Consider the following 12,803-nt stretch of genomic DNA (forward strand, 5'->3'; position numbering starts at 1 on the left):
TAAGGTTCAAAATCCTGCAAAAAAGAGAGATTAGTGTCGAACCTCTAAATGACAAATTGTGATTAAGAAATGTGAAATGCTTAGTAGTATTAACGTCTCACAACCTGATTTTGTACTATGTTACAGACAATTCATGCTGGTATAAAGACTGCTGAGGTTAAAGAAAAGCAACATCAGAAGTAATACTGGTAACCAGGCTCTTCCGCTCTCAGTGGAGTATTGTCAGAGATATCAAAAAGGGTGTTTATTCTTTTCACCACTTGGTCTAAAAAACAGAGCCCTAACAAGAGCCTTGATAGGAGCTCATCAGAGAGGCCTCATAGTTTTTTCTTCTCTATTTCTGCTATGTAACACGTCACTGCATTATTAGCTTGCAACCATGTCAGTTTAAACCAAATTTAAGGTGGCAAGATAATATTTGTCTCACCCTCTGAATATATCCTCTAGATTTATCAGTTCTCCATGGAAAAGGAAGAGACATCTTGAGATGGAGATCCAAAACAGTAGGTCTGCTACTGAAGTCCCATCAGCTTCAAGGTTGAGGAGTAATTTCAGGTTATTTTCAAGTTTTCAAAATAGGAAAAAACCCGCAAACAAACAGAACAAAAACAAAAAAAAAAACCCGAAGGATTTGTAGACAGATAGAGCCCAGTTCATTCAGGACATTGAACTGTTGATTGGTACTGAAAAAAAGCCAATGCAGACTGAGGAGACCTGGTACTATGTCTTCTTTTTCTCTTTGTACTTACCAGATGAAATACTGTGTCCAGATGACAGTCTGGGACCACTTCACTGTTCTGTCAGTCTAGAACCCAAGCATAAGAAATGGCAAATGGTAGTGTTATGGCTTTAAAAAGAGGGATCCTGTGGGCAGCCTCAAAACAAAACAGTTGTTGAACACAATACATATACAAACATGTAGAATCAGGGAGGGGTCCAGAAGGACTCTGAAACTAGGAAGCACCTTAGTATTCAGCAAGTACTTCCAAGGTCATCCAGTTCTGGAGAACACATTTCTTCCCACCTTCTTTAATTCATTTTCAGATAGCATCAGTTCACCTTCCTATTTCCCACACAGATAGGGTAATAGCTCTTCTACATGCTCCACATGAAAATGTAATCAAAGCACAGAAGTATGTGAAGGTACAAAACAACTCCTCAAAACATTCCACTCTGAGAGCTTAAAAAAGGTTAAAATGCACAGAAAGCAAGGAGTGGCTGTTAGCAACAAGCAGCATAATTTCTGTTCATTGACTTCTTTGCTGTGCTGTAATCTTCACTTTTATTTATTGATGATAGCATCACAGTGTACTTCCTCTCATAAATTACCCAGAAGTATCATTTTCTGTATTTACTACAGCTGTTCATGCATAGATCTGTCTTTAACTGAACGTAACGAGTCACAGTAAGATGTGTTTTTGAAATTAACCTCAAAATACATCCTCTTTCTAAACTCCATTCGATAAACTGTATTTCAGTAAATTTTAAATCTTTAGTGGAATGCATAATGACAAGAGTGCTTTATGAATGCATTGTGCAGAACAAAGAATGTAAAATATACACTAAAGCTCAACAGATCTCATAGAGAAGAGATATGTAGGATAGTTACTCTTCAATACTAAATACAGAATGCTGTACACTGAATATATAAGATTGTATTTAGAGAAGTAGGAAAATAAGGAGGTTAGGTGAGAACTGGGTTAATTTTGAAATAAAAAAATCACATTAAATCCTAGTGCACATTTAAAACAGTACAGAGAAATACAGTTTATTCTAATTTCTTTATATATCTGAGTAAATGAAGAAGTCAGGTGATATAATGTTTTACAGTAAGGTGAATATATAAATATCCTCTATGAAAAGCAGGATTATGGCATGTATTGCTATATAAAATCAACAATCAACTCTGAAGGGAAACCAAGATAAGAAAAAGAAGTGGTATGAAATAAGGTCGATGAACTTTTCTGTTGTCATATTGTGTAATTTCTGCTGTATTTCATCTCTCAAGCAGAATAATAAGAGATCTTTTTTCACCAACAGTTCATGATTTCAGGAAAGAAGCAGGCAGAAGTACTCTGTGATATTCTGTCCCTTTTAAGGAAAAGAAAAAAGCAAGGAGCAGTAGTAGTGCTGTTCGTTTTTAATGACAGTTCCTAAAAGTGTTAGGTACCCAAAGGCAGAAGTGCTGATTGAAAGGAGGAGGTCTAGATGATCTGATTAGCATATGCGGGGTGGAATGCTTGTGGTTTCTTTAAGTATGTGGGACCATAATACCAAGTTTAGACAGCACATTTAAGCTTCTCTTCCAGGACATGTCTAGAATGTTATCTTCTTAGAGTGCCTCTGCAAATACCAACAAAGTCTCGTTAAAGGATTCCTGTAGGAGAAGTTGTGTCTGTAACTTGTTGGTTAATAACTCTTAATGGCTCCTTTCCTACATGAATCTTTTTCTGGCATCCGTGGTATTCTGCAACAATGAGTTTCACAATTTAATTATATACTACATGAAAAACTACTTCCTGTTTGTTTTAAATTCTGTCTCATCATTTCATTTCATGGTCCTATTTCTTGTGTTGCAAGCAAAATATGAATAGTCATTTCCTTTTCACCTCCTCCACATAAGGCATGGTTTTATGCCCTTCTTTCATAACTTCCTTTCTCTTGAGTCTTCTGTCTCCAAGCTGAGTTGTCTAACTTGATTAACCTCCCCTTCATACATTGGCATCCTCTGTGATATGCTCCTTCAACCTTATGATTTCTCTACCATTCTTGAGATGGGCCGCACTGTTTGTTGTGGAGGCGAATGCAAGGGCAGCCCTTTGGCATGCAAGATGGCCTCAGAATGGCATTCATGGGAAAATTTGCAGAATCTTTCAGTAAATAGTGGATTCACAGGGTGGTGAGTGAACAAATGAGTGTGAGAGCAAATAAAAATATCACAAAAAATCCTTCTGATTTGTTCTACAGAAACCTCCTAAATCTAATTGCAGTGCAAAAATATAACTTCAGGTACATGGCTGTCACATTTTCAAAGTGTATGCAGAAGATACCTGTGGGTGTAGTGGGTTGCTCTTTACATTATGCACTTGCACAACTACATTCATGTATTGCTTTGAAGCTGTATCGGGGTCTTTCTGCATTTCTATAAAGTTCTGGCTCATGGCAGACCTGGTTTTAAAGTCTGGTGAGAGGATTTGAACTGCTGTAATGGGATGTCCTTGTTAGAAGTGTCTCTTAAAATGTTTTTGGTTTGTTTTGTTGAACATTACTGTTGCTACATTTTTATCCTGCATGGAAAACTCAGCTTCTAAAATTATTTTAATAAAGAATTATTCCCTGCATGTGGGATTTGTTAGAGAAATTTCTTGGAGTTTTGATTCTATGTGTTTTAATATTTGAGAGTTAGTTTGTGTTCATGATACAATCTGGTAAAACAGCTTCTTGTGTTTGATATCTCCAGAGCTGAACTCAGGATTAGATGAAAACCAGATTTATTTCCTGAACATTATTACACTTCTGCAATCACATATTACAAAAAAATTGGGCTTAAATCTAAGGCAGTTATATCTGAAGAATTTTTGGTAATGGTAGAATTCTGAGAACATATAGACTGAAAGGAAAATCTTCATACAGCTCAGTGAAGGAAGAAAGATCTAAGGCTGACTTTTTATTTGTAAGCCTTCTATGCTTTTTCCAGCTATCTGTGGAAACTCTAGGGAGCTCTAAACTGAGCTTTATCTACTTGTAGTGAAATCTTCTCCTGTTTTCTGATTTTTTTTCTCCCCTTTATCATTTTGAGAAGCTTTATATGACTTCAGTGACAAATATGTTTGCCTTCGTGCATAGCATAGTGATGAAGAAAATGCAATGGCTAAAGTCTTTTTTTTGGTGAAGCATTACACCTAAAAATGTGTCATATACAGTACTTGATTTCTGGTATCTGGCCATAACCCCAGTGAGAAGAAAACTAAGTCATTGTGCATGTGTAGATCAGTTTTCAAAGGTGTCTTATAAGCCAGTACTAGAATTCTTGAAGCAGTCTGCTATCTCTTCTACAGTGAAATTTAAATTTACCTCTTTGCAGAAGGTCTTTATGCTATTTCAGTGAGATGTATCCCTTCAAAAGGATAGTCAGTGGTTTCATAAGGGGCTTTTTTGCTGGTTCCTAGACAGAGGGATGATTTTAACTGTGTTCTAATTTTCTAACAGGCAAAGGAGAAAATAATTTAAATATTGCCCTTGTCAGAACTACTATGGAATTTTTGTGGAATTGGAATCTAATTAATCATATGACATTCCTCAGTAAAATCCAAGCATTTTTATATGTTTCCCATATCACAAGCAATTTTATGTACTTTCTCTTCATAAATGCAAGCTTCATTCAATCTGAAACGGTAATATTCAATAAAATTTTCCCCTGATATGAGTCAAAAATGTTTTAAATGATTTCTGGTCCATAGTTTACTGTCTTTGCTTCCAATTAAATGATCTGTGAATGCTGGCAATTACACTGCCTTCCTTTGCCAAATCACTGAAGTAACAGTAAAAGGTCATCGTTTAAACAGCTACAAATTAATCACAAAAGCTAACCTTTAACACATCCATACAGTGATTTTAATATGGAATGGCCCCCTTATGCCTCTTAATTTTCCTTTTTGTGAATTGCAGCTGTATTGCATCACAGGACATTAAGCATGTTTCAGCTCATGAGACTGAGTCAGTCATGTTTTTAGAAATTGGAAACAAATGTTATAATAGGGTAAATTATAATATTTGAAGCAGTAACAGTTTCCTAGTAGGCATGCCTATTTAGCAGATTGCTTAGGTTTTCAACTCGTAAATGTAACCGTGTCTTTCACTAGCAGAATATTTTTTTAAATTATAAGTTTGACAGTAACACCAAAAGATGCAAACCAAAAGGGCAAGAAAGTCAATAACAAGTGTAGAATTAGCTTGTGAAATTATTCTCATTAGCTGAATTATTATCATTAGCAAAAAGTAGATAAGAAATGTTTTTTTCGTGTTCCAGTGGCATATGAGTTGAGGATTCAAACTGTATGGCTTCTCAGCAGTGTATTGGTACCATTTTAAGAAGTCTGTATGATAGCGAAGAGGCAAATCAGGATAAAGATAGGATAGTTTCTTGCTCTCGTATGGGAAGCTATTGGAATTTGGATTTAGATGGTGTGTGGGGGTAAAGAGGAAGAAAGTTGAAATATTTATAGCATTGGTTCCATTTTTACCTGGAAACCAAGAAATGTAGTCTGGTAAACACTTGTCTCATTTATAATTGGCAGAGTTGGAATGTCCTGAACACCTTAAGGCAGTAAAATGTCCTGCTGGATAAAATGGTCCAGAGAGGAGTATGCAGGAGCCCAGTGGAACCAAATGCCTCGATAAATGTAGTGTGTCAGCCCCTCCATCTTTGTAATGAAAACACTTATGCATAATAATGTGTTTTGGTAGCTTGTCATGATCTTCACAGCCTCTCCATAAACTGGTAAACTAGCTAATATCTTCTGTGGTACAGTATGCTAATAACTATTCCTCTTTGAGTTTGTTCCTGGGAAGAAGAAATATATAAATGCTAATACAAGGTGTGAAGAGAAGAAATGAAAACTGCTCATTCCAGCTGAAAATGCAAGCATTTAACTGGGTTGGAATTTTGCAGTAGTGGTCTGTAGGTACCAGTGTACCTTTTCATGTTTGATATGGAAAATGGTATATCAAGTTATAAACACAGTGCTGGAACATTAATTCATTAATGCATGATGGGAAATGGAACCATATTCTGAACTGCTGAGAACATCTGCACTGTCAAACCTTCTTATTTCTCACTTCGCCAGCACTTGTTAGGCTGATAAATACTGAATGCGAAGAGGCATCATTTAAGGAATGGTTTAGAACTTATATAAACCAATCTGACATACAAACGTATGGTACTTGTGGTAATTTCTTTGCAGTCAAAAAGAAGAAGGCAATAGTGAGACAATTTTCTGAGGTTTTCTTCATTATTATTACCAATGTTAAGGTCATTAAGGTTTCCTGGAATGCAGAGCTTTTATTATAAAAGATAAATTAACTCCCATTTAGCTAGGATAGCCATCATTTCATGTTGTGTCTATATATTCTTTCTCTACAACTCCCATTGATCAATATCATTGATTGGTAAGTTTTCTTAAACTCAAATTATTGACTAATTCCTGTCAGAATGGCATCTAAAAAAGTTGAGATTGATTAATTTAGTCTGTTAAGGGAAGTCTTCAGCTGTTTGAAAGGGATCGGCTTCTGGGAAGAGTAACTGGTTGCAAGAATGCACAATTAACAATATATAAATATGGACTTCTAGAAACAAAATTTACCCAGTGTGAGACTAAAACATCTCTTTGCTCTGTACTTCTTTCTGATTTGCTTGTGAGAAAATGCAGTTTGCTGTTAACTGGCAAAGACTCTTAAAGCATCATGCAAGAAATAAAAGTTTACCCTTAATTATTGATTTCAAGATGGACTTAAGATATTTAATATCTAATGAAAATACAGGAACTGTGAGAAGATCTTGGTTTTTATATACTTGTCCTCTAGAAGATGGGTTGTAATTATTTTTATTTCTTTTTATTTGTTTTCAGAAAAATGGCAGTTTTCTGGTGTTATTAAATATCCCTGGTTTAGATAATGGCAATGTCTTGAAGGTTTATAAACTCATGCTTGCTATACTGTGTACTGCATTTCGTGTCACTAACTGAAAACAGCTAAGCATTTAGGAGGCCAGAAACTATCATTCATTGTCACAGACACATTGTGATCCCAGATATAAAAATGATACGCAAAAAACATTGTATTTTACACTTGTGCTTTATATAGCTACATGTATGCAAATAGTTGAAACAAAATTTAATATAGTACAGTCAGACACATGGCTATGAAAAGACAGTCATCCATCTGAAGATTTGATTCAGTACAAATGATGTCAAAACATCTTCATAAAAAAATTCCTGTAGAGATTTTAGGCAATATGGCTTAATTTAGCTCACAAGTTGCATATTCAGACCTTCAGTATATTTTCTGGTATTGTGTATTCTGTAGTCTTTTTTTATATTTATTCTACATCATTCTTCTACATTCAGTTATGCCAGATGTGTAATAAAGAACCACGTATGACTAATGGTAGTCACATGAAGGTGAGAATTTAAGTCTCTTCATGCCCTGATTGCATAACATTGTCCTCAGGAGTTATTAAAGGTAGCCCATGCATGTAACAGAGAACACCTTTAAGACAGGGAGGGAATGACTGAAAATCCTTGAAAGTCTGGTACATTTTGGCTGCAGGTATCATAAAAATAAACTGCTGTTAAATAGGTCTATTACTGAGGCAGGTTTAATTCTCTTAGATCCAACTGAATATTTCATGATCAAAGTTTATTCTCTGCCAAGCTCCAGTAGCTGACCATATCTTCTTCTACCCTCAAGCCCCACCTGGGAAGGGAAAGCAACTTTCTAGCTCAGAGTTGTTCCTGAGGAATCCCTTACTGTGGAGATAGCTAAGAAACAGTAATTTCTTTGGCCTCAACAGCATTGATCTGACTTCCCTTCAGCTCCTGCCGAAAACCAACAACTGACTTAACTCAGAACCTGTGAGAAAGCACTAACTTTACCTTTCCCTGAAAAATATTACTCACCCAGCCTGGACATTAATTCAATGCTGATTTCAAGCTTCGTCTTTAAGCATGTTTTAGTCCCTTTATAATCTGTCCTTTGAAATAAAGTGATGACTGAGCATCCTGGTCCAGGTTCTGGCCATTCCAGATCTTCCTTATATTTTCCTAGAGATGAAAGACAGACATTGAAGTGGCCAGTTGGGGATTTCCCAGCCTACAGCTAGCACAGCTAACTAGGCATGGGTCTGCATTGCGAAGAATAACAGTACAGCCTGGCTAGGCAAAAAAGCAGAGGACAGAACAAACTGTTAATAGCTCCATTGACACAGCTGGGAGAGGGATAGAAAGTTTACTTCCAAAGCATGATAGAAATAATGTAAGACTCATTTTCTGTAACATCATTGTTTGCCAATAAATTCACCTTTGTAAACAGAATAGCAACAGTAGCACATTTAATAAGTTAGAAATCATGCTACAAATAAAGCTTGAATTCTTAGAGGGTTCATTCCAGTAATTTCCATTTTTAAGAACATATATTTCTAGAACATGTTGCAACGTAATTCATTTCTGTTGTAGTCAAGGCTGAAACTGCAAGATGCAGAGATCTCATATAAAAGCATTCCACGTTCTCAATTGCTTGTAATGGGTGTTAAAGGAGTTCACTTATTTCAGGGCACCAACCTCTTTCATAAAAGCTGATGTTCATATCCAGAAAAATGTGCTGTTCAAATCAGTGTTACAAAACTTTAAAACTTGAATGCCGTAAAAGTAAGCACAATGCACGAAATAGTCCTTCATGTTTTCCCTCCTGTGTTCATTTCTTTTAGTGCTGGAGTCGGCAGGACTGGCTGTTTCATTGTGATAGATGCCATGTTAGAGAGAATAAAGCATGAAAAGACTGTGGATATTTATGGCCATGTAACTCTAATGAGAGCACAGAGGAATTACATGGTTCAGACTGAGGACCAATACATCTTTATCCACGATGCGCTGCTGGAAGCAGTGACATGTGGAAATACCGAAGTGCCAGCCAGAAACCTGTATGCATATATCCAGAAGCTGACACAGATAGAAACAGGCGAGAATGTCACAGGAATGGAACTGGAATTTAAGGTACTGGAATTTAATGTTGTGGGGAACAAAAAAAAAATGGTGTAACACTTACTGCTGCTCTGTTTGCCACCAGTTGTTTCCAGTAATCAAAAGTAAGACATCAGCATGCTAAAGTTATAAATTAGAAAAATGATCCTTTGTAAAATGTACAGTTCTATCCTCAGTAGGTGTCCAGACAAGAACTGTTCAGTGTGGGTCGTTCAACCCTGCTGTTTCTTTACTGTTTCAATAGCTTGAAATGTGTGTTTGTGTAAAGGTTTAATACTCAAATTTGTTCATATGCATTAATGGAGCAGACATTAAACTTTTATAAGGTGTTAAAAGAAGCTTTACAAATGTTTTGATAATGCAATAGAATATGGAAAAGTATGCATCTGAAATTGAAATTTTTCATTAATGGCTAATGAGCAAAGATCATCAAATCTGATAGTGTTTGTTTTTGTAAGACATGGCCTTAATTTTTTTCATTTATTTTCAACAGCGTCTTGCTAGCTCTAAGGCTCACACTTCAAGATTCATCAGTGCCAATCTTCCATGTAATAAATTCAAAAATCGCCTTGTCAATATTATGCCATATGAGTCTACAAGGGTATGCTTGCAGCCAATCCGAGGAGTAGAAGGCTCTGATTATATTAATGCCAGTTTCATTGATGGATACAGGTACTAATGTTGATTTTTTAAAAGTTTACAAAATTATTTGTGTAATTATATTGAAAATAACAAAATTTAGTGTTGAAATTTATTATTGTTTATTCTCTGTGCTTGACATGTTTGATTGGGTCATTTTTAAATATTAATAAAAGGTTTAGATTTTCAGCCATGCAATACAGGAAAATTCTGTAAATTACATAAAGTCTAACAACACATTGCATTTTTACCTACCTTTAAACCGCTGAGAATTCCCAGTGTGTTTTACATGCTGAAAGTTACTGAGATTTTAAGCACGTTCATGATTTGAAACATCTATTTCTTCACCAGTATTCTGCTTAAAAAGATACACAGAAATAACATACAGGAGATGCGCTCTCTGTGGCAAGGTGATAACCTGTGATCTTAGAACACTGATTAAGACTAGACTTACCTGCCAAAAGCATTTTATACATAAACAGTTGTGTAGCCCACCAACGTCTTCCTGACAACACAGAGCAGTATGCCCTCAGCTGACTTAAGCAGCTGGTAGAAAAGGCACAAAGGAGAGGTAGTATAGTTTCCCTAAGGCAGTTTAGGTGTACCTGGGTAACCTTATCTGCAGAGATCGTATTCTGAGCCTCTGCTCATAACTGGAAACAAACTTCAACTCCACTGTCACCCACAAAGGTGTTTCTGTTGATTGAAAGAAGCAAGCACAACATGATCTGGTCATCATCTTATAAATCTGCTGATCCAGAAGCTTTTAACAGCGTGGTGGTAGCTTCCACTAGTAGGGCGAAAATGCAGTGCACTCCATTCCAGAATTTTCTTCGTGCCTTACTTTTGCTGGAGGGATCAGACTGTTGAAAAGGAGTTAATAAAGAAACTGCTTGATGCTTAATTCCTAAACTTAATAGATTGTTAGACAGTTATTTCTACAAAATGAACCCGCACAACTAAGTGTTTCTTAAGTGCTTTTTACAGCACACAAAATTGAGCTATTAGAGTTACATTAAAATTTAAATAATAATGATAAAGACATACATCATAATATTAACCGAGTAATTTCCTTCTCAAAGTTCTAGAAATAAAAAGCCATAGTTTGATTAAACAATCATAATAAGGTTTTAATGTGCTTATTATTAATACTATATATATAATTTTTTCCTCTAGATAATATTTACATATAAACAGAGAACATGTGTATCAATTCACTGTTTTGATTGAAGTATTTTTCTTCATTTACTTCCTTTTCAACATAGACAACAAAAAGCTTACATAGCTACACAGGGTCCTTTAGCAGAAACAACTGAAGACTTCTGGAGAATGCTCTGGGAGCATAATTCTACAATTGTGGTCATGCTGACTAAGCTACGAGAAATGGGCAGAGTAAGTATTGCTGTAATATTCCTTTACTAAAATGTTTGTTATAATGATTTTTTATTAAAATATTTCCTTGTTATGCAAATGTCTAAGGATAAAGGTGATGATATAAATTCCTTCTCCTTTTGAAATATTGGTGGCATTGTTGATCAGCAGGTATAAGGTCTTCCGATCTGTAGATGTGTTGCAATAGACCAGCCAGACATCGCATTTTGTTGTGGGACTACTGAGATTCAGGAAGTATGCAGAAAAAGCATTGCTGTCTATTGAAAAATGAAGGTTTCTTATTTGGAAACTTCACTTTTGCGGCATCTATTTTTAACAAAGTTAAAAAAAAAGGGTTGTATGTTTGAGATCTGAATGTCTTCTGTGTGTTCATAGCACTGAACTTTAAAGTTTCAGCACCCAGTTTACAGTCCTAAGTTGATTCCAGTGCAGATTTTGTGAGGGAAAGAACGAAGCAGTTTACTATCTGGACAGGATTACGTCGAGATAAAGACGATATGTGATAAGTGAAATCTGAGTCAGGCCATGTATCTGGGGAATAGAGATGATACATGGCTAGTGGATGCAGAGATAGATTCTCGACTGAGGCCAGGGGGACTTGCTCAACAGCGAAGAAGAAAGAAAACTGAAGGTGGCCTCAAGATTTAAATTCCATTCTGTATTGAAAATTAGGCTAGGGATAGCTCTTTTCACTGACAAATAATAGAATTGAAGTGTAAATGCGTTCAGATGTAGAGCAACCAGAGGGAACCCCTTTGCAATGCAATATTGAGGATCGTTTTTCATTCTAGGTATGGAACTTCATGTTCACAGCAAGACAAACAGTTCATGTTCCTGTCACTAATGGCACTTTCCATGAGTATTTCACTTACCTGAGTGAAAAGGTTTTATACCAGTTTATGACAGTGGTCTTGAGTAACAGGAAATGTATTATGCTTCATTATTTTTAGGAAAAATGCCACCAGTACTGGCCTGCAGAGCGCTCAGCCAGATATCAGTATTTTGTGGTAGATCCAATGGCAGAGTACAACATGCCACAGTATATTCTGAGAGAATTCAAGGTTACAGATGCAAGGGTAAGTTAACATAGCATTTCACTAGTTCACATAAGTTTAAAGGAAAATGTCAGTTTCTTTCTTTTCCTCTCTTTTTCAAATTTGTATTATTATTAGAAAAACCCTAGGGGTGTACTTTCTACAAGCAATAAACAAAAAGCAGTTAAAGTTGTTGTTATTAAATGAATAGGGTCTTTGTGTAAGAACAATTGATTTCATTCAGATCTAACATCTGGGCAACACAACTTGGAAAGTTTGAATAACTGTGCTGAAATACATTAGATGATTTGAGGACCTTTTTCTCATTTCTCCCTTGATCATTTTTGGGGCAATTTTTGTCACAGCTGTAAATATGTTGTTCTGCACCACCTTCCAGACTGACTGAGTATGATGGTTACTACACTGAGATTTAAAAACTGCAGAGAAAATAGTATTTGTAAGAAAAGCTTGACAAGCTCTGCACATTATAATTTGATTTCTGCCATAGCGTATTTTCAGCACTCTTGTATATCTGCAGAGTAGATACAGGCAGCTGTGACCCTAGCATCCTCATTTTCATACTTCATTTCTTATCTGAATTCCTGAGTCCAAAACTGAGCACTGATATAAGATTAAACATACATAAACTTTAAATATATATTTGGCATTTCTTGCACTTTTGATTTCTAACACTTTAGTCTGCATGGCAGGAAAAATTATTGACAGCCTCCATTTCTGTAAGCACTGTAGAATACTGTTTGTTCAAGCAAAATATGAGGATGTACTGTCCAGGAATAATATAAGTGATTACTCAGAGTTGCCAGTCAGCATCCAAAACATTAGACTTTCTCGTAGTTGGCTAGACTGCTACTTCTAATGTTAGCTTCAAGTAAAATTAGGTACTACTGATAATTAGCTAGACAGTTTTGTCACTAACCAAGTCAGCATATGAACAATTTAATTTAACTTAGGTGTGTGTTTT

The 12,803-nt window shown here is 35.8% G+C and overlaps 1 protein-coding gene across 7 annotated transcripts in view; it reads left to right on the forward strand.

The window, feature by feature from the left end:
- PTPRD (protein tyrosine phosphatase receptor type D) overlaps positions 1 to 12,803 on the forward strand; it is a 458,392-nt gene that overhangs the window by 431,671 nt on the left and 13,918 nt on the right. For all 7 annotated transcript variants that reach the window (XM_075078277.1, XM_075078282.1, XM_075078275.1 and 4 more), the window contains 4 exons: positions 8,483 to 8,768; positions 9,250 to 9,428; positions 10,661 to 10,787; positions 11,738 to 11,863. In XM_075078277.1, coding sequence (XP_074934378.1) covers positions 8,483 to 8,768; positions 9,250 to 9,428; positions 10,661 to 10,787; positions 11,738 to 11,863 — 718 coding nt within the window. The remainder of the gene's footprint in view (positions 1 to 8,482; positions 8,769 to 9,249; positions 9,429 to 10,660; positions 10,788 to 11,737; positions 11,864 to 12,803) is intronic.

This window comes from Phalacrocorax aristotelis, chromosome Z (genome assembly GCF_949628215.1).
Source record: "Phalacrocorax aristotelis chromosome Z, bGulAri2.1, whole genome shotgun sequence".
Taxonomy (NCBI): Eukaryota; Metazoa; Chordata; class Aves; order Suliformes; family Phalacrocoracidae; genus Phalacrocorax; species Phalacrocorax aristotelis.